Source organism: Lagenorhynchus albirostris, chromosome 10 (genome assembly GCF_949774975.1).
Source record: "Lagenorhynchus albirostris chromosome 10, mLagAlb1.1, whole genome shotgun sequence".
NCBI classification, from domain to species: domain Eukaryota; kingdom Metazoa; phylum Chordata; class Mammalia; order Artiodactyla; family Delphinidae; genus Lagenorhynchus; species Lagenorhynchus albirostris.
Genome location: NC_083104.1, coordinates 72,196,476 through 72,222,836, shown reverse-complemented (window position 1 = coordinate 72,222,836; position 26,361 = coordinate 72,196,476). Strand labels below are relative to the sequence as shown.

At 52.8% G+C, this 26,361-nt stretch overlaps 1 protein-coding gene across 9 annotated transcripts; it reads right to left on the bottom strand.

The window, feature by feature from the left end:
- Positions 1 to 135: 135 nt before the first annotated feature.
- On the bottom strand, positions 136 to 24,263 carry TJAP1 (tight junction associated protein 1). Of its 9 annotated transcripts, none has more exons than XM_060162972.1 (12): positions 24,164 to 24,263; positions 23,558 to 23,649; positions 14,516 to 14,651; positions 7,682 to 7,779; positions 6,892 to 7,017; positions 5,256 to 5,284; positions 4,307 to 4,468; positions 4,032 to 4,098; positions 3,771 to 3,800; positions 2,882 to 2,989; positions 2,697 to 2,780; positions 136 to 1,932 (listed from the first exon to the last, which is right to left on the bottom strand). In XM_060162972.1, exons 5-12 carry the CDS (start codon positions 6,988 to 6,990, stop codon positions 832 to 834), a joined length of 1,680 nt encoding a protein of 559 aa, XP_060018955.1. In that variant the 5' UTR covers positions 6,991 to 7,017; positions 7,682 to 7,779; positions 14,516 to 14,651; positions 23,558 to 23,649; positions 24,164 to 24,263; the 3' UTR covers positions 136 to 831. The 9 variants fall into 9 exon arrangements, with proteins under 9 accessions (XP_060018955.1, XP_060018956.1, XP_060018954.1 ...); XM_060162973.1 differs by having other exon boundaries at positions 23,558 to 23,679; positions 24,164 to 24,209; XM_060162971.1 differs by having other exon boundaries at positions 24,034 to 24,172.
- Positions 24,264 to 26,361: the final 2,098 nt, after the last annotated feature.

Genomic DNA, 26,361 nt, shown 5'->3' with positions numbered 1-26,361 from the left:
CTCTGTGCCCAGGGAAGCCCCAGGCAGAACAGTGGTAGGGGTCAGTCAGCAGCAAAAAGACTAGGACGTGATTAGGACTGGGAATACTCAAGAATGGGGAGAATAAGGGCAGAAGGAAGGTCATTAATAGACAAATTAGGCCATACCAGTAAAATAGTTTTATTTAATTTTAAAATAGTTATTGATGTGAAAATTTCCCAAAGCTGGGAGTTAACAGTCTAGAGCCAAGGTTGGGAGTGGGACCAGGATTCACCTAGAACCCAGCTTGAGGGCCCTGAATCCCACCCTCTACTCCCTTCCAGAGGGAGGAAGGAAACAGCTGAGGGGAGCCCTGAGTCAGTCCTCTCCCTCATCCCCCCGAGGGCCTGCTGTGCCAGGCCCTTGAAGGCAACAGCTCATGCAGAGGATTTGGGGGGAGAGGGCAACAGGTGAAAACTGAAATTAGAGGTTAATAATCCCAATGACCCTCCTCCCCCCACCCCCCTGCCAGATAAAAATAGAAAACTGGAGGATATGAAGGGAGGATGGAGGATAAACACTGATGTAATAACCCCCTCAGCTCCCCAGAACAGACCAATTTGGGCCGACTGGGAGAAAGGTCATGAGCCCCAGCTGCATGTTACCTTTGGAGAATAAATATTCCAGGAGGGAAAAACCATGAGGCAAGCTGGTACCAGTTACAGTCAGTGCAGCGAAAGGCCTGGTGTAGCCTGACCCTATCTGCACAGGGAGCAGAGGCCAAGGGCTTGGGCTAGGTGGGGACCCTGAGCTGCGAGGGTTGGGGCACCTTTGCAGTCCCCGTGCAGCAGTGGCAGGAAGGCAAGCAGGGCCCTAGTTGAGCAGGTTGCCCTGCTCCTGGGCCTGGGTCAGGCTGTCCTTGCGGTGCAGGTGGTGCACCCCCATCCTCTTGGGGCTGCGCTGGGGGCGGCTGGAGCTGGGGAGTGCCCAGGCCCTGCCCTCAGTGCGAGGAGTGCCAGGCCCCTCCTCTGTGCCACCATCACTGGGCAGCAGGCTCTGGCGCTCTTCCTCAGGGCTGATGGGCAGGTTCAGCTGTTCCTCTTCCTCCTCTCTGGGAAAGCCAGGGTCAGCTTCTGTTGGCAGCAAAAGCCCACTTTCACCGGGTGGGGAAGAAGGTGCCTGCACCTCCTCATCTCCGCCAGCGGGACCAAAAGCAAAGTGGCGCTGCAGTTCAGGGAGCGCATCACGTCCAAAGGCTGTGCGCTGGGTCACAGCGGCTGGGGGCGGAGTGCGGTCCACAAATGCCCGCTGCCAGCTGGCCAGCAGGTCCTCCTCGGAGCTGGCGGAGCTGGCTGGGGCACTGAGCCCCGGGGGGGCGGGGCTGGGCTGGTGCTGCGGGGAGGCCTGGGCCGAGGCAGGGCTGCTGGGCACTGGGCTGGGGCGGGCTCGCTCACTGCCCTCCTCCACCAGGCTCAGGGAGATGGCCTGGCGGGTGGCGTAAGTGCAGTTGGGCAGGGGGCTGTTGCGGGGAATCCGCACCTTATCCTCAGAGAATTCTATCACCTTGCGGCCAGGATACAGCGGGTGGGGTGGAGACGGGGTGGGGTAGGGACTCAGCTTCTCAAAGGCCGGCAGGGACATCTCCTCCTCTGGGGAGCCCCCCACGGTGCCCAGAGAGCAGCACTCCCCATTGGGTTGGGGGACGGGGCTTCCCGGAGCTGGGCAGCTGGCTGGGTCACCTGGGTCACTCCCACTCATATCCACGTGCACAAAGACATCCTCAGCCAGGGGGTGCCCGGCGCTGCCTGACTGGGCCGAATTGAGCAGAAGAGACTCCGGCTTCTCCAACACGCGGGCAATGACCGAGGTGGGCACCACAGCCCCTGGGGCCAGGCTGGGGGCAGGCCCCGGGCTGGTAGCCTCCTGACCAGTGTGCAGATGTTTCCGAACCATGTCCTGTAGCTCACAGGGCAGCTGGGGTAAAGGAGCGAGAGAAGGAAAGAGAGACATGAATGAGCCCAGCCTAAGACAGCTTGCTTCAGGGCAAATATGACGGCTGCCACATATAAGGTCCACCATGTGCTGGGCACTTTGCTATCACCTGTTCCGCAGCACACAAAGGTATATCCTCATTTCGCAGATAAATTGAGGCTCGGTAGTGATAAAATAAGTTGAAGCTTTTGATTAACACAGCCAGGATCTGAACCCAGAACTGGTGCTAAGGCCCACATGCTCTCAAACGTCTAACTTCCCCATCTCAGTGGTAGATTCTGCCCAAACCAGACACAAGCTTGAGAATCAGTATTGACCAGAAGCCTTAGAAATACCTCCACTCCTTCTGTAGGCCCCATCAACCTTGAGCCTGAGCGCTGGGGTCTAGGGTTTGCCCCTTGGAGCAAGGGCCCCTCTCAATTATTCTTATGGCCCATACCTCTGGCAACCCCCTCCTTCCTGCATGGGATCCGGAAATTGAGATCCTCTCTCCCTGTCTCTGTTCCAGAAATACCAACAGGGCCAGTCCCCACTCTGCCCCTAGTGACGGGCCCTTGACAGCATGCAGGACACCAACCAGCGGCTGAGCTGACTGGCTTCAGAGGACACAGGGAGGCGAGGAGAAGGCAAAGCAGAAAGCAGGGAGCTGAAGGTATGAGGAGAGGACAGAGAGAGGTGTAGAAACTGGAGTTGGAGGCATCCTAACAAGGGCAGACGGGCATTGGCAGGGAGAGTGCCCCACTCACATCAGCGAACTTGTGGTTACGGAAGTGAGACTTGTTGCACTTCAGGAGCTGCACAGCCAGGTTGCAGTCCAGCCGGTACCGCTCCTGCGGACACAGACGCAGTTCAGAGCCCGGCATAGCCCAGGGGAGCAGGGCAGGGCCAGGACATGGCAGCACAGGCAGGGAGGCCCCCGAGGTGACCGTACATTGAGCTCCTCCAGCTTGTTGATGGTGTTCCTGGCGTCCAGCAGCTTGTTGGTCAGCTCCACGATCTCCCAGTCCAGTGTCTTCCTGTCCATCTCAGCCTTCTTGATCTGAGGCACAAGACTCACAGTGAACCCAGCCCACACCCCAGCCAGCCCTTTCTCCCCTCCCCTCCCCCCTCTTCCCGGCCCAGAGACACAGGAAGCCACAGGTGCTAGGGCAGCCAAGGCACACAGAGACAGACGATGGACAGACAGAAGGAGACCAGACACCTCTCCTGTAGTCCAGGCTGGCTGTGGGGAGGGGGCTCTCTGAGCATGACTGACAGCTGCTCAGGCCGGGACAGAGCAGTCTAAGAGCTGCCCGGCCCTGGAGGGCACTCAAGGGGCTCTACACACCAGGCGAGGCAGCTAGTACCTGAGAGGCAAGAACTGTGCAAACCCAGGGGCTGAAGCCGATGCTGCCTGTGGCTGTTTCCAGGATCAGGTTGGGAAGCGGGAGGAGGTGGGGAGTGGGGCTGCGTGGCGGCTGGGGGTGCCTGTGAGATTATCTAGTTGAGAGGGAGGGAGCTGCAGGCTCAGAAGCAGTCTTCTGATCTTCAGCTCATGGACTGGGTCCACAGGCCCCCTTCCCGCAAATGGCCAGGGCTTGCTGCCCACTGCAGCCAAGAAGCTGTGAGCATTCAGTGGTGACATCAATCAGTAACTCTGCCCAAGCCAAGAACAGGCTCCCCAGCTGTCCCCCAGGAGGGAGGCACTGACTGCTGAACAGGCCTCACATGAGGAAGAGGAAAGGAGTGGCCAGAGGGCAATGGCCGGGCCCCAGCAATCCCAGATCTCAGCTGAGGAGGAGGCGAGGGCAAGGGAGAAAACACACAAACTCAGACGCAACTGCAAAAATCCAGCTGTGGCTAAGAGAGGCCTGAGAGGAGAGTGCGGCAGCAACGGTGGCAGCATGAGGGAAGACGAGGAGAGAAGAGAAACAGTGTGAGCATTAAGACAGTCCTGACTCTCACAGCACACTGCGGGCCCCTCCCCACCACGGCTCACCCCCTCCCCGAGCCCAGGGCAGGATGGCAGTCCCCTGGCAAGTCCCAGCCCCTGCTATCCTGTGAGCACAGCGCCAGCCAAGCTGCCCTCCTGGACAGATTACCAGCGTATGCAGCTTGTCCTCTAGCTCCTGGTTGGTCCTCTGGGAAGCTGTGTAACTGTGCTGCAGCCTGTAGAGGGACACAAGGCAGACCCCTGGATCAAGATCCTGTTCTTCAGACCCTGCTCATCCCCTCCTTCATAAGGGATCTTGGGCAAGTGCCCCTCCCAGAACTTCAGTTTTTGCATCAGAATCAGATGATCTCTGAAGCCTCTCCGGGCTCCCTCCTATGAACAGGGAGATGCGTGCATGTGTGTCCCGGCCCCTCGTTCCCACACCTGCGGAACTTGTCCTTAAATTTGTCCAGCTCCTCACGGCTCTGGCCCAGCTCCAGCTCCAGGCAGTCCTGCCCAATCTCCAGCTCGCGCTCCAGGGCCTCAGTGCGCCTGGTGGCCGAGGCGAGGCGCCGGCGAAGCTCCTCATTCTCCTGCTGCAAAAGCCTGGTAGGGTGAGGGGTCAAGGGCAGAGGGGCATCAGAGATAGAAGGGCCACCCTAGAGTTCCAGGATGGATTCAGGAAGGAAGGAGTAGGGGTGACGTGAGAACAGGTAGCTGTGGGCAGGGGACTCCTTGAGATTCAGCCTGAGTCTGGGGCAGCGTATCCCATAGGCCTGCTGGCCCTGAGATCACAGCTTGGCTGGGAGGGGCAGAGGGGATGGGAGAGGACAGTCTGCCCCCCTCACTGCAGAAGAACGAGAAGACAGAATTGCAGGGGCTACAGTTCCCAGTCTGTCTCTGGTTACAGCCCAAGCCAGCTGGCCAGCAAGCCACCAGCTCCAGTTTCCCCACTGCACAATCAGGCTGCTCCATTATTCATCTTTTAGAAACCCAGCCCAGTGCTGCCCTCCTCTGCAGAGGCCTCATGTAGCTGCTGACAGAAAGGGCTGCGGGGAGGCAGCTGGCACAGGAGGGCCAGGAGCTGGGGAAGGGAGCTTTGGCAAGAGCAGGCCTCTCAGAGCCATCCACCTCCTTGTCCATGGGCTCCAGGTCCATGGGCTCCAGGTCCTTGTCCATGGGCTCCAGGTCCTCTTGGAGCCCATGGAATAAACCTCTTTTTCCAGAAGGAATATCCCAAACTTCAAGCCTCCTCCCAGAGTCCCTAAAACACCCCACCCCAACCTTTACCTCTACCTAATCCAAGGAAAAGCCCAAATGAAACAACAGCCTCGCCTGCAGCTAAGAGGGGCAGAGTTGAGGCAGGGCAGGCTCTCGGGCAGCAGATACTCACTTCATCCTCTCCGTGTCAGTCAGGGACTCCTGGGCACAAAAGAACAGAAGCTTGAGGCTCAGCTCTGGACCACTGGCCTCCTGCTTGTTCCCCACCCCCTCCAAACAGCCCTGGAAACGGCCATGTCTGAAGCCCAGAGACACTCACAGCAGAAGTGGGCTGCGGGGCCCCACAGATAGAGGCAATCCAGTAACACCTGGACCAGCCTACTCTCTCCCATGCCAACCAGATTCCAACCCTCACCCTTATCCATACTAGCTCCAACCCCTCTTAATACTAGAGCCAACTGCAAATGAGCCCTGGTACCCATGCTACCTCTCCCAGGGCTAAAGAGAGCCTCTCAGCTGTTCACTGGGCTCCTAGTGGGCCCTGCAGGCACAGCCAAGACTTTCCAGAGAAGTGATGAAGCCAGGCGAGCTAGAGTAGGGTTCTGAGCTCTGCCAAAGCCCTTCTGGCCCCCAGGGCAGAATCAGGCCCTCACAGAGGCTTGGGAAGTACAAGCACGTGGGGGAAGGAGAGCCTCTGGGCTAAACCTGACTGAGACAAGTAAAGCGTCCTCTGCTTTCACCCTCCTGCCGCATCCTCCTCAAGCCTCCACGTTGGTCACGAGCCAGAGCTCCGCCAAGCGCAAAGCAGAGCAGACCCGTGCTATGACAGGAGGGAAACGTCAAGCAGCATCTGATTGGCCTGGCTGCCTCAGGATGCCAATCACAGGCAGGACAACGAGGTGGGTGGCCCAGACCATGGACTTGGGAGCCACTGACATCTGGATTGATCCTGTTGTACCATACCCTGGTTATGTTAATCTTGCTGAACCCTAGTGGCCTCATCTACAAAACCAGGGGAATGCCCAGTGGGTGGCACCTAGCACAATATCTGGCCTTTTAATTTAATGTTTCCTGAACTGAAAATGGGCAAGTCATGGGTGGCATTTCTGCCGTGAATGTGACCAGAGTGGGCCATGGTATGCCTGATGCTCGGCACGTGCTGGCCATCTCTCAAGTTCTTTAAATGTGTTTCACGCACTGCAACAGGATAGAGACATGGAAGCAAGATGAATAAACTGCAGCACTCGTTTCCTCCTGCAGTAAGCTGAACGAGGGAGGAAAACCGACCTGGAGAATGCTTTGCAGTTGCCTGAAGAAGCCCTCCTAAGAATCTAACGCAGTTCCAAGCAGGGAGCACGTATTTGATAAGTGTCAGCCAGAAAAAGGAAAGCTGGGGACAGCAAAGAACAGCTAGTCTTGGGGAAGTCGCTGGAGCACTGCTTCCTAATGGCCCCCAGAGGGGCTGCAAGTTGAATGGCTCTGCTCCACCAGTGGAGGACCAGAGTCCTGGCCTCCGGACAGGTTAGCACCCCTCTATCGGGTGGGCTGCCTCTTGCACGAAAAACAATATTGCATGGGATCACTTCTGCTGAGCTACATGTCCTGGACACATGGACGTGTGTCACAGCTGTCCCCTATGAGTCTACATGGCTGCCACCAGCACTGCTGCAACTGAGAGCCCAAGTGTGTACCAGGAATGCCACACCCTCACCCCAACTGGTGGGACCAGATGTGCCCTCAGGACAGCCAGAACCCCGCCTCAGGGGCCTGCATCTGCCAGCCAGGGCAGGGGCACCACTCTTGCTGACCTCCTGCTCGAGCTGGGAGCCAGGAACTTCCAGCCGCAGCTCCCGATGCTCAGGTGGTGCCTTCCGGTAGGGTTTCTTAGCAGGGGCTGCACTGGTCATTCTGGGAGGTGAGAGCTCCTCAACCTGCTGAGGGGAACAAGGAAGGAGGCTCAGAGATGTGGCAAGAGGCCTCTGAACTGAGAAAAAAAGAGGACATGTAGGAGCCACCAGGCAGGCAGACAGGCCTGGGCTGCTGCTGGGGTCATTCGAAGGGCTGGACTCTGGTGTGTCAGTGCCCATGGGTCAGGGGCGTGCTGGATGGGGGCCCGGGTCCAGGGGGAACAGATGAGAGGAAGCCAGGGTCCAGGGACTGGCTGCAGGGCGTATAGATTGGGCCCGAGGAGCAGCCCACCCCTTGCCCCTGTGGGCTCGGAAGGCAGCCTCAGAGAAAAAGCTGCTCTCCAAGCACCAGTTTCCTCAACTCTAAACTGGGTTGAGAATGCCACCAATTTCACAGGGTTGTTTTAACGATTATGTAAAGCACTAACAACGGTAGCTGGCACTCAGGAAATGTTCGATAAATGTTAGCTTTAAAAAAAATCGTAACCAGAAAGTAAGGGTTTGAGATGCGTTCCCAACCTGAGCTCCTCCAGGGGGTCACCAAGCTTAAGGGCCTTCAAGGTCAAGCCTCTCTGGCCTCCACCACTCTTTTCACCAGCCCCCACCAAGAAGGGCTGCCTGCTGCCGCCTCACCTGCCAGCCTCCCCAGGAGGGAACCCAGTGGGGGGTGCAGGCCTCAGCAGGAACATACCGTCCGTCTGTCAGCAGCTCTCTCTGTTCCGCTGTCCAGGAGTCAGCCCTCGGCTCTCCTCATCCCACAGCCCCGCCACTTCCTCTAGCCAATAGCTCCTGAAACCAGAGAAGGGAAGAAAGTGGAAACCAGGTGTCAGCCACCTGTCTGTCAGTACCCGCCAGGGAGAGCTGGACACGAGTGGAAGCACTGGGCTCCCCATGAAAGCTCTGTCCAGGCCCAGAGGAGACACATGTGTGTCTGTGTGTGTGTTCATGGTCTCAGCTTATCACATGCCTGATTCCGGGATAGGTCTGGTCCTGTCTTGTCCCTATCCTACCTCACATCTGTCCTGTTCATCTCCCGGGCCTCTCAGAGTCTAGAAACAGCTAAGAGATTTGGGGGACAAGGGTTGCAGAAGAGAACACCAGGAAAAAGCCTAATAGAGGCTCAAGAAGACGCTGGGGGAAAAAGCTCCTGGCAATGTTTCCAGAAGGAGCCCAAACACCTAGTTCTGTGAACAATGGTGGCGAACAGACTGTGTGATGAGGAGGGGTAGGTCCAGGAGAAAAGCAGAAAAAGGAGCATTTTAGAGCAATGATGGTTCTCGACCAGGGTGATTTTGGTCTCCCCCGCCCCCTCCTCCCCCGACCCCTGATATCTGGCAAACGTCTGAAGACATTTTTGGTTGTCACACCAGGGGTGGGTGGTACTGGCATCTAGTGGGTAGAGGCCAGGGGTGCTCCTAAACATCCTATAAGGCACAATACAGCCTCCCACAACAAAGAATTATCAGCACAAAATGTCAATAGTGCCTAGGCTGCAAAACCCTGTGTAGAAAGCCCCAGTCTGGGGAGCTGAGACGCCTGGCTTCCACTGGGCTCAGTGGTGTGTCTGACACACAGTGTGGCCCTGGGTAAGTCCTTTCCTCACTGGATAAATCTGTCATCTGCACAGAGGTGGCTGGACTGAGTGACCTCTGAGGTCCCCTCCAGGTTCTTGGGGTTCTGACCTCTCCCCCACCTGTAATGAGCTGGGCTGCAGCATGGGGGCAGCAGCCACCACAGGGACCAATGGAGGCAGTAACCTCAGGTGGCCTTCTGGGCATAAACAATCTCGTGGCCGCCATCCACCTCACCAGAGCTGGGGCTGAGGGAAGCCTTGCGGGCTAAAGCGTGTGTTCCTGCTGCTGGGACATGCCCTGGCCACGACTCCTGTCATATTCCAACAGGGCCTGAGGCAGGAAGCACCGTGAGGGGGCGGGGAGGGCGGGAAGCAGGAGTGGCCTCCCTCCTCTGTCTGGGCAGCCTGGCCTCTGGTGTGGGGTTGTGGGGCTTGGCAGCAGGCACGAGCCGCCACCCCAGCCCTTTGATAGTGAGGCAGAGTGGGTCCCCACAGGGCACTTGCAGCAGGCCGTGTCAGGCTGACTCCACGCGCAGGAATCCGGGCAGGCCTGAAGGGACAGCACATTCCTGAGGTGTAGTCACCCCTACAGGTTCCCCAGGGCTACCCTTCCGGTGGGACCCTGGGTGGGAGCTCCTCCGGCCCAGGGGAAAGGCCCAAAAAAGTCCCAAGCCAGCCTGGGCACCTGGGTTCTGATCGTCAGGGGGTCTCAGCGTGGGGGTGTATATGAGTTACAAAAGAAGAAAGAGCCAGAGCTGCAGGAGTAAGAGATACAGGTAGCCAAGAGCTCCCGGGAAATCCAGAGCTGGCTTCTGCCTTCTCCCCTTCTCTGCGGAGAAGTCAGGTCCCTCCTCCCTTCCCCACCTGCTCCCCACTCAGCTCAGTAGCCCTTTCTCCTTGCAGGCCCCTTTATATATACCCCCTCTATTCTCAGCTTCTTGTCTTCCCTATTCCTGCCAATGCCCACACTGTCCTCTAGGTACTGGGACACCTGTGTGGGCGGTGGGTGGGCAGGGAGGACACTGACAGGCCCAGGTAACTGGTCATTCTACCTGTGAGGAGAGAGCGGTCTCACTCCATACCCTACTGGCCCAGCTCTAACCATCACATGTCCTACAAGCTCATCCTGCCTCATCTTGACCTCACGGCCCCACAGCACATATTCCCAGGCTTTCATGGCAAGATAATCTGGCTTGCTGAGGGGACAGACAGTGTGGATGTGGCTGGCAGTGAGATGGATCGTAAGTGCAGGCTCGGACTATGGGATGAATGATAGTGGTGATGGGAGGTTCTCTCTCCCAGCCAGAGAAAACTCTTTTCGTATGTGTCAGAGTCACAGGGAGGGAAACGACTCCCAAATGGGGAAGCAGAAGACAATGCCCACTAGCGAGACAGTCGACCAGGGAGCCTGCAGTGACCCCAACACAAGTCCATGAGGAAAAGTCCGTGCCGCCCCCCGCCCCATGTCCATAAATTCCAGTGCTTGTTGGGGCCCTGGCTCCAACTCCTGAGATCTGCTAAGCACCCCAGATCCAGCCCATAGGGGACCACAATTCCAGTACTGAACAGGGACTCGATGCGCCTGGCAGGCTGCTGTCCCTGACTGGAAGCACTGCAGGGAAGGTCAGACCCAGGAGTGAGAGCAATGCCAGGTGCACTGCAGAACAAAGTAAGAAGCAGCTGAACAGCAGGTCCACAAGCTGGGAGAAGAGGAAAGATGAGCTGGAAGGCAGCAGAGTGGTCCCTCCAGGAAGACCCAGCTACTAGATGCAGCCTCCACTGGCCAGATCTCCTTCACCTCAAGATTCCCAGGTTGCTTTGGAGTGCTGCAGCCCAAGGAGGACTCCCAATGCCATGTCAAGAAGAAGAGGCCCCCAGGGAAAGCTGGACAACTCAGAATGTGCCATGGGCCACAAGGAGCAAACAAGGCCTTTTGGGTCCTCTTGGCCTCTGGATGCTGAGCTGGCTCCAGGGCACCTCCGAGAAAAGAGTCTTCTAGAAGTTCTAGAAATTGACAGGGAAGAATCCCACTCCCATCCCTCACCACAAACTACCTGAGCTTCAAGGAATTGGACGCAGATGACTCAGGATGTGGGGTACCAGATCACATGCTGGGTTTGTACTACAAGAACAGCTGTGCTCTGGGAGAAAGGCTGAAGCCTAAGTTAAAACCCCTGGCTGACCCAGTCTGGTCTGCAGCTCCTCGGGCTGGACCTGCAGGCACGACTGAGGAAGACACCCAGAGCAGCAGTAAACCCTCCCATCTCGTGGAGGTGAGGTGAGAAAGGAAAGCAGCTCTCCTCACTGCCCCCACCCCACCTAACTCCTCCTCCTCCTTCCTCTCCTGCATAGTATTCATTCTTCAGTTACTCAGAATCAGTTCAGAGGACAGACTCAACCCCCTATCTGCTGGGGCTGAGGCGTGGGGGGGTGTTGATAGCTTCGTAATTGTCATGTTGCAATCTGCCAGTCAGCTCAGGCCGCCTGTTACCGCCTGCCCTGCATGAAATACCTTCTCTCTGATTACAGCCCACGGGGCACGATTAGCTACCTCCAGAGAACAAAGTCTACTTTCATTAGAAATGGGACTCGGCACGCACAGGGAACCTGCACTGTGAACCCACTGAACAGCTGAGCAGAGCATGTATCAGAGACAGATACAAGGAGCAATGTGTGCCAGGAGCTGGCTGAGCAGTGTCCTTTAATCAAAGGACAAAACATCTGCCAAGCATCTCTCTCAAACCAGGAGATGGGACTCCTACCCACTCCCCTTTGTGGATACGGAGAGTGTGGGTATGTGACCTGGGGCCTCCATCGAGGTCAGGGACGCTGCTGGAGGCGGAGTAGGATAAGGAGAAACCTCTTCAGAATTCAGATAATCTCCAAACCACTATCCTCTCTCCCGTTCCCTGCAAACACCCACAGAGGCAACAGCAAAAGGTTCAATTCCAAGAGCCAAGGATGCCCTGTTACTTCCCTCTGCCATCCTTTCTGTGGGTCTGCCCAAGGGCAAAGTCACCAGTGCAGGAGAGGAAGGGAGGTCCCAGCATCCAGCTTTCTCTCTGCTCAGGGCTCAGAGGCTACCCCCTCAACACTGGCCCAGCAGAGGGAGACAGGATTGAATCCAAAATAGGTCTGGCTCTTTGGCTTTTCAAACTCTGCCCTCCCCCACTGGAGGTCTCCTCTAGCTCCCAAGCTCTGCACTACCCTGTCCACCGGCCCAGTTCAGCTGCCTGCCCAGAGACACCGCCTGCTTCCCCAGCTCCCCACATCACCTACACTCTCTTCAAGAAATTAGGGTCCCAACAGTTCCTCTGGGCTCAGACCATTTCTGAACTTACTAATGTCTCTCTGCTCCCAGCCGTCACTGAATCAAGCAAGTGAAGGACCTCAAGGGGCCAATGAACCCAAACTTCTGAATCAGGGAAGGCACACACCTCACCACAAAAACCATTAAAGCTCTTCTTTCGTAATTCACCCAAAGAAAGTCAAATGGACGTTAGCAATCACTGCTGCTTTTAAAATGAAAGGAAAATGGCCCCTTTTCTGAATACTCCAGCTGTGCTGTATGGTACCTTAACCCAGCAGGATATAAATAAATAATAAAAACAAATATGGGCCCTTCCTGAAGCCCCTAATCAACCGCTAAACAGGAACATCTGATCACAGGGACTAGCGCCTCCCCTGCGGAAATCGTCCTCAGCTGTGAGCCCTGATGTAGTCTCTGAACACTACAGGCCTGGAGGAAGTTGCACCTCTCAGGGCAGGACATACTCCTGCCGTACATATCTAGCTGCTTCTCAAGCCTCTGAAATCCAGGCTCTGCCTCCAGCTGAGGTCCAAGAAACACAAACCACCACCCTACAAGGGCCAGCCCTATAACCAGCAGGGGCCCCTGAGATTGCCCACAAGGACCGCCCCCCCTCCCAGTCAGTATGGCTCCTCTGCACCTCGACTGTCAGTGAACAGCCGCACAATGAGCCGATCCGACCAAAGCAGGCTGGGTTCAGCCTTCCCCACACCAGGCCCCCAGTTTCCGGCACAGCTGTTCCTGAGATACCTAAGCAAAGCCCTCAGCGATGCTGGGCGCGTGGCAGGCAAGCAGCCAGCAGAGCACAGGTGGGGCCCAGGCAGGCTCTGCTCTGGGCTGATGACAAGGCTGGAAGATGCCAGTCTGTGCCCAGACCAGCCCTGCTGCCCCTCCCCCAGGCAGGCCTGTCACCCCTCAGGGCAAGTTCAACCTCACCCTCTTGGGGCATGCTGCCTGCGGCCCTGACCTGGCCCCCTGCCCGCTCTAAGCAGAACAGACTGACAGGTTTTTAAAAGCCAGAATGGGTGGGAATTATTGTGCCCCAAAGTCATCCTGAGGCCTCAGAACTAGTGCTGGTGACCTGTGAGAGCTCACCTGGATCCCCACCTGAGCAAATACCTCAAGTCTATCCACCTGGCCTCTCATTCAAGCAAACACTTGACAGGAACAAAGGGGCTGAAGACTACTGATGATGATGATCCAAGCAAACCAACCCTCACCCAAAGGGAGGGCCAAAAAATCCCCAGGATCATAAGCAGCACTTGACCTTAGTCCCCATGCCCGCTCCTAAGGAAGCGCAAAGCGAGGATGGCCCTGAATCAGCCCTCCACTCCACGCTCCTTCTGCTCTCCTGGTCACAGCCAAGCCATAAAGCCCTCCAGCTTGCTACCTCCCTACTCAGGGTCCCTACACATCCACGCAGCACCTACCCCCTCTCTCATTTACACACTTACACCTCATGGTCACAGGCAGCTCCCTGCCATCTCCCTCCTGGCTCAAGGGAAACAGAATCCACTTAGAGGACCTCCAGGTCTCAAGTTCCCCCATCCAGCCCACCCCACCCTGCACTGCCTCCAGAGGCTGGAGACGGTGTCTGTCTACAGAGTTACCCGTGCAGAACACCAGGGAGCCCCGAGCAATCGGCCTTCCTGCTACCTCTGGAACCCCCTTCTCCTTTCCAAGCCTGGAGGGAGGTGGGAGCTTGTCGGGGGCTTCTCCATGGCAAGCTGAGGCCAAGGCCTCTCCTAGGCCCACTGTGGAGTCCAAAGCCAGGTCCTTCCCCCTCTGGCTGAGCCGCCCTTCCCAGCTCTTTTAGGTTAAAGTCCCCGTGAAGCTCCAGACGTGGAAGGCGGTGGGCGGACTAACTCCACCCACTCCACCTCCCAGAGCCAGGGTCACCAATGGGAGCTACATCTCTGGTTCTGGGCTCCAGCTTTCAGTTTAAGTAGTTTCACTCTTCTGCCCAGGCAATTTCCCACAGCCAGGCCAAGGTTTTTCTCAACTTCCCCACCCCCAAGAAGAACCTGCAATTGATCCTAAATTCAATTCGTACCCTGGGATGAGAATAATGGCGACAGCATCTTCCCCTCTTTTTTTTTTTTTTGGCCCCGCCGCAGGCCTTGTAGGATCTTAGTCCCCGGACCAGGGAATAAATCCAGGCCACGGCAGGGAAAGCGCCGAGTCCTAACCACTGAACCACCAGGGAATCCCCACCATCTTCCCCTGTTGATAAAGGGAGGAAACTATCCGGTCTAGCAGAAAATTCCCTTCCTACTCTCGTTCCATCTGTCTCTGAGGCGTGAAACCAACAGTATGGTAACTGAGGGATGTTCTCAAACTCCACGGTGCTAAAAGCAGATTAAACAGAAATGCTAACCATTCTGTTTTAAGGGAGAACTGATAGCCATGGTACTAACTAAAGGGAGAAGGAGGGGCAGAGTCCAGCAGCAGATGGCAGGTGCCCATGCACAGCCCCACCCACAGCAAGGAGACTGGGAAAATGGAGGGAACTCAGTAGTAAGGACAAGCGAGCAGAGGAGATGGCATGATGTAAGCAAAGGGGAGAAGGCACAGGCCAGGGGGAGGAAGGGAGAAGAGAGGCATGGCTGGCGGCACCCTCAGCTGGCCCAGGTCAGACTCACAGGGTTAGTGTCTTCTCCCAACCAGCCAGCTCTCCTGGTTAGCACGGTTAGCAGTTAGCGACAGACTCATGGCAGATGCCCTCCAGGCACTCCATACAAACAGACAGCTTGGTTTGTGAGCAGCCCAACTCCAGAGCTGCAAAGAGAGAGCAGAAGGATTTCCAAGCTGCAGGATGCCTGAGGGTACACACTGCACTCTCCTGACAGGGACACTCCCCCAGACTTACCACCAGACCCTCAGGGGCTTTCTCCACTCTAGAAAGCATGCCTCCTGAAAGTATAGCAGTGAGCCCAGCTCATGACCCCAGGGATGGTCAACAGAAAGAGAGGACTGCTGTTTTGGAACGGGGCACTGCTACCAGGGGGAAGCTCCCCTGTCTCACCTATTCCCGGAACATTGCTGCCAGGCTGCACTAGAGCCCTGAAAGCTGCTTGTAAGAACAAAGCCACCCACAGCTGCAGCTGCCACCTAGCCCAGGCCTGCGCCAGCAGAGTTCACCCCACCACCTCCCACGGGCTCCAAGGAAAGGGGCTGGGAGAGAACTGGCCCAGGGACCGGAGGCTGCAACAAGAGCTGCATGGAAAGCCCAGTACAATGGGGCAGTGTGCACCCCAGCCAGCTGAGCCAGTCAAAGGAACGGGTGACACACTGCCACCTTTCAGTTTCTGAAAGGGCCAGGGAATGATGCTTCCCAGTGAGCTGGCGCCAGAGGAACCCAAAGAGCAAGGATAAGGGCTATGCTACAGCCAGGCTCCCCAGACCCTGAGAGGGACTACCTCACCCCCTCAGAATGAGCAATGCCCAGAAAGGCTAGCGTTCCCACACAGCTAGCCCAAGGAACACTCTTTCCTGAAAGCCTCCAGAACCACCTAGGGGAAGCGACACACCCCGGCTTTGAGATCTCAAGGCAAATGTGCCACAGCAGTGGAGTCCCAGAGACCCCCACCCAAGATGAGACCCCTGGGTCAGCAGGACAGGAAAGCCCTTCTGTCTGAAAGGCCTGCAGATGATGAGATGACTCGGGGAAGGAAGGGGAGAACAGAGACCACCCTGGCCCCACATATGGGCCTGGCCTTCTCCCAAGCCCAGGCCAACAATAAACACAGGCAGGAGAAGCCTCCGACAGGCTTCCCAACTGCCTCCTCACTGGGCTCCCCGCATCGCTCTGACAGCCCCAGAGGTCAAAAGGCCATGAAGGGTGAGATAACCATCTAGCAGAGAAGATGACAACTCTTCCTGTGGGCTCTGACCTCTTTGCTGGACTGGCAAGGAAGCATGGCCACGGGCAGGCTACCTTCCGAATCCTCACCACACACACACACAAATAAATAAATAAACACCAGCTGGGTCTGGTTTGCTTTTGAAAGGTAGAGCAGCAAGTGACCTGGCTAATCCAAGGTTTCAGGAACTAGAGGAGACTCTCTCTGCACTAAAACAGGGGTTGAGAAATCAGGTAATTCTACTCCCTTCCCAGCCAAAGATGAAAGAGGAGTGAAGGAGAGAAACACGTGAGGCGAGAGTGTTGATGCCCGCATCACGCTTGCACCCATCCTGGTTCCCACTCAAGGGCACTCCTGCCAGAAAATTTCATCCCAGAATAAAAGACAATCCCTCAGAGATAAGCAGGGTGCCCGCTGTGGCAAGAGCCTCCAGGAAAGTTGGTCCATCCTCCCAAGGAGCCAGCCCCCAGGAACGCACCAGGCTGGGCAGGAGGCTGCAACCAGGCTCCTCAAAGGCTCCACAGGGAGGGACTCACTCCCATCCTCACCCCCCGGGGGTTAACTGTTAGGAGGGCAGAGCAAGCTGAAGAACAGTATGTATTACTATCGAGTTTTGTTTATTTTACAGGCGATACACGATGGGGAATGTCTGGAAGGACACAAAAATGATTAGAAAGATACATGATAAACGGTTAACAGTAGTTCCCTATCTTTGGGAAAAGGCTTAGACAGGAGCAGTGGAAAGGTCTTTTTACTTTACTTTTAATTTTGTATACTTTTCTGTATGGTTGGTATTTTAAACGAGGACATACATTATGTTTATGATGAAAACATACAGCTCCTCAACAAACGGACAAAATCCCTCCGTCTGTACTGTGCTTTACCATTCTGGAAGTGCTGTCCCTTCCATTATATTTCCTTTGATCCTTATAGCCTAGTGAGGCCCACGGAACAAGTGGAGTTCTCCCATTTTGAAGCGACAGAGAGGACAAGTGACCTGCCCAAGGCCACAGACACACTGGGACAGAACCCTCCATATCCAATTCCAGTGCAAAGCCTGGAAAGCTGTCTTCTCCAGGGAGCCACAGGAAAGCGACTACAATTCTGCCCTAATTAAAGACCCTCAAAGACTTCTGAGATTGAATTCCCCACTTGGCTTACCTGGGAAGGTGCAAAGAGGCCACTGCTCAGTACCCAAGGCGATAAGCACAGAGTTCTATCTCTCTGGTTGGCTGAGTGGAAGCACAGGCTCTCGGGTCTAGGCTGACTTCCCAAAAAGCAGTCCCTACCCTCAGGGAGATCCCTGCCACAGTTTACTGTGAGAGCACAGAAGCTCTTCACAAATAGGAGGCCATGTCCTTTATAGATTCCAAATGTCACCTAGTAGACAGTTGGCACTTACGAGATAGACCAAGCAAAGTTCTCACTCTTCTACTCATGGACTCAGTCCCTCTGAAGCCTAAAAGCACACAACACAATCCAGTCCAGCTGGCTCACCCAATCTCCTCTCAAATCTGCTTAACATACAATGCAGCTTATTACTCCTGCCAAGATGCCATCAGGAAGATATGCCACATTGCAGTGTGCACCCCACACCGAGGGATGAGGGGTAGAGCCCGGGGAAAACTCCTTCAATCCACTTCTGCCTGCTGGTTTCATCCTTTTAGTTCATCTAGGCACTAACAAGGCTGTAGTAAGTCCTGGTTGTGAGCATGGAGCCCACCAAGACAGGACCAGTGATACAACAGAAAAGCAAGCAGGTTACAGTGGGCACTAAAAGGAGCTTAATGAATAACAAAGAGGATGCCAGCAACCAAAGACCTTTTAGAAGATGCTAATTAAGCAAGAAAATACACCTGTGTGTACTTCGATTCCTCTTTTAACTCCTTCCTGCTGGCTTAGGGATGTGTGATTAGAACATAAGGCTGAAAAGGGAGACAGCTGAAGCCAAGCACCTGGAAGATCATTTAACCACATTAACTCAACCCTGGAAAATAATTAGTAATGCAATTGTTAATACTATCACCGTTTGTTTATGCAGGACCTTCCTTCCTGAGGGTTCAAAAAGCTTTGCCAGATAGATCTTATCTGCTTTAGTCTGAGGAAGGACTGGGTTGGGTCACACAGGAACCAGAGCTGCTCAGCACCTACTATGTACAGTCTAACTAAACGCTCAGCCTTCAATAAATGACCTTGCCCCTAAGAAGCTTCAAAGAAAGATCTTGACCCTAGATGGGGAGAGACAGGTTAACTGCCCCCCTGCATCATAGTGTGATGAGTGCTCTGAGAGCAAAGAGGAGAGGCACCTGGCTGGGGCAGGGGTTTAAGGACCAGACAAAAAGGTTGCCCTCCCGAGAACCCAGACAAATCTTCCTCTGATTGTAAACTCACACTGGAGCACCACCTGGCATTATACAATTAAGAGGTCTAGACTTCTGGAAACAAATTCCTTTGGTGTTTGTTCAGAACTGCTGCCCGAAGAACTACTCCCATCAACGATACCAAAAACAAAAAGGCAAAGAATGGACAGCGACCCTTAGCTTCCACCCCATTTCTGGGGAGCACCTGAGTTAAGCCTGTTCTGTGGCACAAGAAGATCATCGAAGCCGTAAGAAAACTGGGACAAGAAGTCTGGCTTCCTCAATGCCTAGATGTGTTCCATCAGCTTCACCCAACATTTTTCAGTCTACAAAACACCGGGGAATATGGATCATCAAACATGCCATCCAGTCATCCCCAGCCTTAACTATTGGATTGACCAAAAAGTTCGTTCGGGTTTTTCTGTACCATCTTACAAATCCACCACCTACCCGCCCCCACCTGTACCCACCAAGGTCATCACCAGTCTCGCATTCATGTCACAGTCCATCAAAGGAGTTGTTTCAACATAACAGATGGGGAGAAGGCTCAACAATCTTATTTTGCACACTGATGCTGTACCCAATCTCACCTCTTTTGTTGCTTCATCACAAAAAAGGAGACTCTCTCAATTTTACTCCCATCTCAGAAATGTTCCTGGCTACCTGGCAAAAATCAAAAGGCTTACTCTACCTTGAATAAAAGCAAAGCCTTTTCTTATCCACTGAGTTTTCCAAAGTGGGATTCATTCATTTAACAAATATTTACTGAGTATCCTTCATATGCCAGGCACCTTGCTACAGGCTGTGTACTCATTATCTCTAATGCTCAATACTCCTGCAAAAAAGGTAATGTCACCTTCACTTTATAGGGGACAAGACCAGTGATCCTACTGGTTAAGCAACTTGCCCAAAGTCGCACAGCTGGTAAGGGGCAGAGTCGGGATTAAAACCCAGCTCCAAAATCAGACTCTATCTACCACATTGCTCACCCCACTTCCAACTCCCCTCACCCCCACCCTCCCAGTCTCCCCTATCTCCCCACCCCCACCCCATGATCAGGGAGGGTGCCTCCTCTACAGGGTCAGCTCAATGAAAGAGACAGACAGGTAAACAGAGGACTCACCACACAACACGGTAAGTGCCAGGACAGAGGTTCAAAGTGCTGTGGGGACCAAGAGGAAGAAAGGAAAGCAGGGAAGTCTTCTCATCGGAGGAGACAGAGAAGCTGGGTCTCAGGGGATGAGCAGAGCTTCAGAGACAGAGGTGAGCATTATGGAGAGTGAAGTGCACAAGCAAGAAGAAAAAAGTAAGCGGATGTCTAGAAAAGGTTCAGGAGCAGTAGGAAACTCAGGAGCAAGGAAATACAGGACAAATGAAGCAGAGTGGCAGCAACTCAGGCCAGAGGGTTGAATCTGGACCAGAGTGCTTTTTGCATACCACGTTAAAGAGTGTGGACTTTATCCCAAACGAGGGAGAAACCATGGCCTTCCTAAGGGAAGAGACATTGGTTTTTTGTTGTGGTTTTTTTTTTTTTTTTTTTTTTTGCAGTACGCGGGCCTCTCACTGTTGTGGCCTCTCCCGTTGCAGAGCCCCGGCTCCGGATGCGCAGGCTCAGCGGCCATGGCTCACGGGCCCAGCTGCTCCGCGGCATGTGGGATCTTCCCGGACCAGGGCACGAACCTGTGTCCCCTGCATTGGCAGGCGGACTCTCAACCACTGCGCCACCAGGGAAGCCGCAGAGACATTGGTTTTTTTTCTAGGAAAATAATTTTTAGAGCAGTAGGGTAGAGTAGGGAGAGACTGCCCACATTTCATTCATCTGTATGCACCACAGCATTATAAAGCACCTCTTATGTGCCCTGCACTATCCTAAATGCTAGAATACAATAGTAAGACAGTATCTGTTCTCAAGGCACTTAGAGTCTTGTGAGAGTCAGACAAGTAAACAGGCAATTACAATGCAGCCTAAGTGCCAAAATAGAAGCACAGAAGGACAGTAAAGGGCGGTGGGATCCCAAAGGAAGTGACATTTAAACTGAGACCACAAGAGCAATAAGGAAGGTAAAGGGAGTCTGGAATGTCTGCATTCCAGACAGCACGACCAGCTTGTGCAAAGGCCCAGAAGCTACAGAGAATGAGATAAATTTAGAGAGCTGTTAAGAGGCTGAATCCAGGTGAAGAAATGAAGGCCCAGTTTACCCACAGGTCCTCGGCACTCAAAATATGGTGGTGAGAAGGAGGTGAAGGGATTCGATTCAAAGATAATACATGAGTATGGGGTGTTATGAGAAGAAACTGATTTAGACAACAACAAAAAGAAAATGCTAAAGGGGGAGAATCGGCTCAAAATCTATCAGCCTTCACCCTGAAGTTCAATCATTCGCTAAAATGTGACCTGAATCTAGAAAGTCTGAGGACTTCTACCAAAACACAAAGGTGTACTCTACGGAGATAACACGTTTCAGCATGCTGACCGAAGCACGAGTCAAGATAAAGCACATTATCCTGAGATACGTGGCTCCTCTATTGATGGAGGAGGGGAGCAGAGACTCACAGATGCTAACTCTCAAAATCACACATGCCACAACAGACAGAAAAGCTCATCACAGGGCTGCGGCAGAATTCCCAGGGCAAACCCTAGGTCCTGAGCCCCCGACACCAGGCGCGTGCCTACCCTGATGGCAGAATGGAGAGTCATTTACTGAAGAAAAAGATGGACCCCGAGGGTGTGTTAAATAGACAGGACATGACTCAGAAGGAGGGGAAGAGTAAGTCATAAATACAGGGCAAAGGAAAGCCAGTCAATCAACCCTTGGGTACACCTCTGCCCCAAGGCTGCACACGGGTCTCCTGCCTGTTAAAAGGAAAGAGACTGGGCTCGGCAACAGGGCCTTCCTCAACAACATAAGCTTCAGCAGAAGCACATTTACTTTCCATTTTCCTCTCACGTTAGAGGGAGGGAGCTGTCTAAAATGCCACATTTTCCCCCCTGTGTAGTTTGCTACTTTTTATCTTTAAAAAAAAGATGCATCCAGACCGTCTATGAGTTTAACACTATGGCTACTTCAACTGCTCATGTCAGTAATCATAGTCAGATTGAGCCTTATATTTACATCTACATTAACTAACACCCACACCCACACCTCTAATGCATGCTAAGAATGGATCCCAATGTAACTGTCTGCTCACCCAACCCAGCCCAAGGTTTTCCAAAGCACAGTCACCAAGTTGAATCACAAAGAGAGAGTCCAGATTTGGCTAACATGGCACAGGGCACTCCCTCACCAATCCCTGCATCAGTTATTATCTCTGAGAGGAAGGAGAGAGCTGAGATGAAGAGCTCAGCTCCTAAAACATTTTTTAAACAAACAAAAAATATTTTACTACAATATGGGTATAGATCTAATCATCATTACAAGCAAACGAGATACACATTGCCAGTAGGCATATTTAAAAGTTAATTTCATACCAGATGCAAAAAAAGAGGCTCAACTGCTGACGCCAGATTGCCTGGGTTCAAATCCCAGCTCTGCCACTTACTAGCTAGGTGACATTGAGCAAATTACTTAACCACTCTGCACCTCTATTTACTCATCTGTAAGATGGGGATACTAACAGTATTAAATTACTTCATACAGGTAAGGCACTTACAATAGTGCCAAGCACAAAGAATGTGCTCAGTAAGCACTATTATTATTATTATCACTCAACTGCAAATTAGATAATTCTGCAGCCTCACAGCTTCAAACAGGAAATCACTGGCATTTAAACATCACTTTAAATAGCTTAACAAGGATATTCTCACTACACACAAAATCTATACTATCCAAAAGCTGTGCCTCTTCTCCTTAACATCAGGATAGCAGCTCAAACCAGTACAGGTCCTCCACAGAGAGACACCAAGTTCAATCATGAAGCAGAAATTAGTGCTGAGATCTGACTAGTATAATAACAACAAATACATATTGCGTGTCAGGCACTGTTCTAAATACATTAATATACTGACTTATTTGACCCTCACACAACCCTATGAGATAGGTAATCTTACCATCCCCATTTGATTGATAAGAAAGCTGAGGCATAGTGAGCTGGGCAATTTCTAAAGGTCACAGAGCCACATATGGCAAAGTGCAGATTTGAATAGGCAATCTGGCTCCAGAGTCAGTGCTCTTAATCTCTATGTGCGCTCACCACACTGTCCTTGCTGATCGCAATTTCCTAGGGACATCCACAAATTGTTCGCAGAAAGAGAAGTTTCTCAACCTTCTAGAAATGAAGTCACAGCTAAATAACACCAGTTCTTCAGATACTTGAAGGCACTGAAGCTAGCCTAGTGACAGTGATTCGGATTGGTCTGCCTGGAGTAAGTCTTTTGCAGGCAGGGCTGGGGTGAGAGTGGGGAGCAGGAGATGGTTAGTGCAGAGTCCTAGATCAAACCAGACTTGCCAGTCCAATCATGGAGCAGATGCTGGCCCTGAAACAGGCTCCAGTAAGAAGCATGCTCCCAACTCTGGCTTGGGCATAACCACAGGGCATCAAAGGAAGTGAGGACCATACTCACAGCACTCTGTAGCTCCAGACCCCTTCTCTTTTCTCCAACCCCAAGTCCACTATCTCTCAAGCCATGCTTAGTTTTGCTAATGAAACTGATTTTTTTTTAATGTGGTTTGATGGGAAGAATATAAAGGAAGAGAAGAAAACTACCAGAAGAGAAAGGGGCAAGTTTTACAATCCTTTCCTTCCATCACCACACTGGTCCAGGTTGTAAAGCAGCTCTCCAAAATCAGGTGTCTCAGGGACAGAATGATGTGAAAAATGTTCGCAGAGCTTTACCCCAGTCAGCTTGACCTCCTACCATAAACTGACCTGGGTTTCTCCTCCCTAATCCCAACCTGCCTCCTGCCCTACTCTGACCCCACCTACCCACCAAATCCACACCCCTAAAGAACACTAACAAGCCCTTCTTACCAAAAGAAACGATCAAAAGAGACAGACATGCTGCAAGAGTGAATTCAGGAACTGGTGACAGCAGGTACCTAAATGGTTAGTGAACACCACCAGAAATTTGTTTTCTTATGACTCCCCACCATCTGACACCCACAAGTCTCCACTTCCGGCAGGATACCAAACTGAGGATGTGATGGGGAGATCAAAGAAAATACAGTGAGCATGAATGCACTGCTTGTGACAGGGATGTGTTCAAATACTTTCAGCCTGATCTCTATGCTCTTGCCCACGTTCGCCTGCACAGGTGAAGGCATACACGGCTCAATTCTACACCCAACTCTCAAAAATCAGCGTGAGATCTAAGGAGACCATTAACTTAGGGACCACAGGCAAAGGGCAGCCTCTATAGAAGAGTGCCCTTCTCAGATTAAATAATTTTCAGCATCACTCGTAGCCCATGCATCCTGCTCCGCTCCCAGGGAGCATGCCAGCCTGTCACCGGAGGCCACCTTACCCGCTCTGGGGTTGAGCTGGGGCAAGTCGCTACCTCTTCTTCTTTCCAAGTATTGTGATTTCTTCCAGTCCCTGAGGCCCCTGAGTCTTCAGCTGAAATTGGGGCAGATGCTGCTATAAGAACTGTGAAAAGGCTGATCTAAGTCTAGAAGATGGTCATTTGATTGGCTTTAGTTCCCTCTTTACCAAACCTGCCCAACATCCTTCAGGTCTCTCTTCCCCCCTTCCCTACTCTCCTCCTCCACGGAAAAGACCCCTTTCCTCTCCCACCGGCCTGGTACGGTCGGGCCTCCGCCCCACACTCCAGGCTTTTTACACTCCGCTAAGAAGTTCCGCTCCAGTTCGTGACTCTGCTTCTCCGGGGCTGCGTACCTACTTCTGGTTGCCCCGCCTCGGATCCCCTGCCCCAGGGCTACCACTGGAATCTAGGCCCCCTCCCCTCCATTCCTATCGCCTTTTTTTCTCTCCGCCTCCAACCTTCCACCACTCCATTTCCTCTTCTTAACCCCGGTGCTAGTCCTTCCTCCGCCCCAACTCCATGTTGGTGTCCCCATGATCTCCTACAAGTCTAAACTCCCGGCCCGACTACTCCAATCCCACAACAAACTTTCTGCCGCTGCCCACTCCCTTCAGACCGCCATCTTGCCGCAGGGCAGGCCGGGTAGTGGTCACGGCCGCGGGAATCCCCACGCACTAGGCGCCGTGCGTCATCGGGGGCGTGGTCATGGGGGCGTGGCTTCCAACTGGGGAATAGTGGGGCGCCAGACAAGGTGGAAAGACGGGGAACTCGTAAGAGCAGGCTTTGGTGGCCTGGCAGCAGAAGAAGGAAGGAGGTGTCAGGAGCAGGGCGATAGCGAGAAAAGTGGGGAAAGATTCTGGTATTCAAAAAACAAAACCAAAAAAGACTAGGGGAAAACAGCACCAAAATATAGTGAGGGAGTTGCAGCACTGGTTCCCCATCACCCAAAGGATAAAAGGCAGTTTCTTAACTTGCCACATGGAAATCTCTAAGACCCAGCTTCTTCGCCCCTTCATCAGCCTCATTTTCCACCTCTCCGGGGGACTTCATGTTCCCCATTGTCCTGTTTTCAGGCCATTAGGCCTGAAAACGTCCAAGCCCTCTCCTCCCCTTGCATTATGAATTCCTACTCCTTCTTCAGCCCTCAACTCAAATTATCACCTCCTCCAGGAAGCCTTTCCCAATATCCTAGATTGGATTTGGTGCTCCTTTTGCTGGGTATCTCTAGCCAGTTGCACATAACTTCATTGTAGCTACCTGTGCTGTAATTATTTATTTACATGTTGTGTCTCTCACTAAACTGCTGCTCCTTCAGGGCAAAAACTACATCTGATTACATCTTCATATTCCCTAGCAGGTGCCTGGCACACAATAAATACTTAAGAAATAAATAGCATAGCATTCTGCCACTCACTAAGAATACTCCTGCCTCAGGGCTTTTAGGTTTGCTCTTCCCTGTGCCTGGGATGTGCTTCCTCCAGATATTTCCTCTCATTGTGTCTCTGCTCAAATGTTAGCACCTCAGAGAAGCCTTCCCTGGCCAAACTATCTAAAACAACATCCCCAGTCACTCTCCCTTACCCTGCTTTAATGTTTTCTTTCACAGCACTTATCACTATCTGACATATTATATTTTTGTTTGTTGACCATCTCCCACTATAATGCAAACTCCAGAGCTCTGGGACTTTTTCTCATTCATTACTGTATCTAAAGCAATGCCTGGTATAGTAGGTACTCAATAAGTGTTTATTGAATGAATAAATGGCATGGAGATAAGTGATAGAGGGATTTTGGAATGTAGTGATGGGGAGAAGAAATTGAAAATACTGTAAAATAGGGAAATGCATAAATGGAAGGTACAGGTCCCTAAGGCCAAACTTGGCCATATCAAGAATGGGAATGAAGACAGAAGCCAAACGCAGCAAGGGAGGGAGGGAGTAGGATGAGGGCCAGGTGGAACTCTGGAGCAGGGTCCTCAGGGAGCAGAGCTCTCTTGGGAAAGCCCCAGTTCAGGTAGAGGAAATGGGATGGGCAGGAGGCTGAGGAGTTTACTCAGATCTAAAGACGAAATCCACCCCGAGCCCAGGCCTCTTTTGGCCAGATGGTTCCGGAGGAGCCTCAGCATCTGTTCCTCTGTAAATTATCCAGTGCTCCCTCCTGCCTGTCTTCTCTGGTGACAGCCGGAACAATTGTCCAGGAATTCCATCTGCTCCCCTGTTCTTCTCCCCTCTACAGCTCATCAACATTTTAGAGTGGAGAGGTGTCCCATTTCCCTGGGCCGAGGGTTGGGAGCCCAGTTTGTCCCTTGGTGGAGCTGGCCTCAAGCACTCACTCCTCCAACAGCACAACAAATAAAAGCAAAGATCCCCAGGCCCTTGGAAGGACGGGTCAGTCATCTTTATTTCTCATCCTGTCCACGTTTTTCAATCCCATTCAACTGTTTATTATTATTAATTTAATAAACTTTCAAAATGTGACATTCGTTGCGATATAAGACCACAAACTCAGATTTTTTTGAGATGACTTTTACTCTTTGCTAAAGGAATCTGACTGAAAGAAGAAAGAGAAAAGAAAGATCGTCTCTCTACTTTTCCCTAAATTGTTTTGGGATCCAGAGGAGGAGGGAGGCCCATGAACTGTCAGGTAAACAAACTTAGGGTATATAAACCTGAAAAACGATTTAAGTTTATATTTTGTAAACAGGGAAAGTGTCAGTAAACATAAATATACCTTTGAAAAGAAAGGGAGTCACAGTCCTCCAGAGTTTTTAACTTTTAGAATATGTA

What these genes read in the sequence shown, in the direction of transcription:
- TJAP1 (XM_060162972.1), bottom strand. Translation starts at nt 6,990, where the DNA reads ATGACCAGTGCAGCCCCTGCTAAGAAACCCTACCGGAAGGCACCACCT. An exon ending in AGGACAAGCTGCATACGCTG is followed by an intron (nt 3,801 to 4,031) that starts GTAATCTGTCCA and finishes CTCTCCTCTCAG; the next exon opens with GCCTCTCTTAGCCACAGCTG. An exon ending in GTAACCACAAGTTCGCTGAT is followed by an intron (nt 1,933 to 2,696) that starts GTGAGTGGGGCA and finishes CCTTTACCCCAG; the next exon opens with CTGCCCTGTGAGCTACAGGA.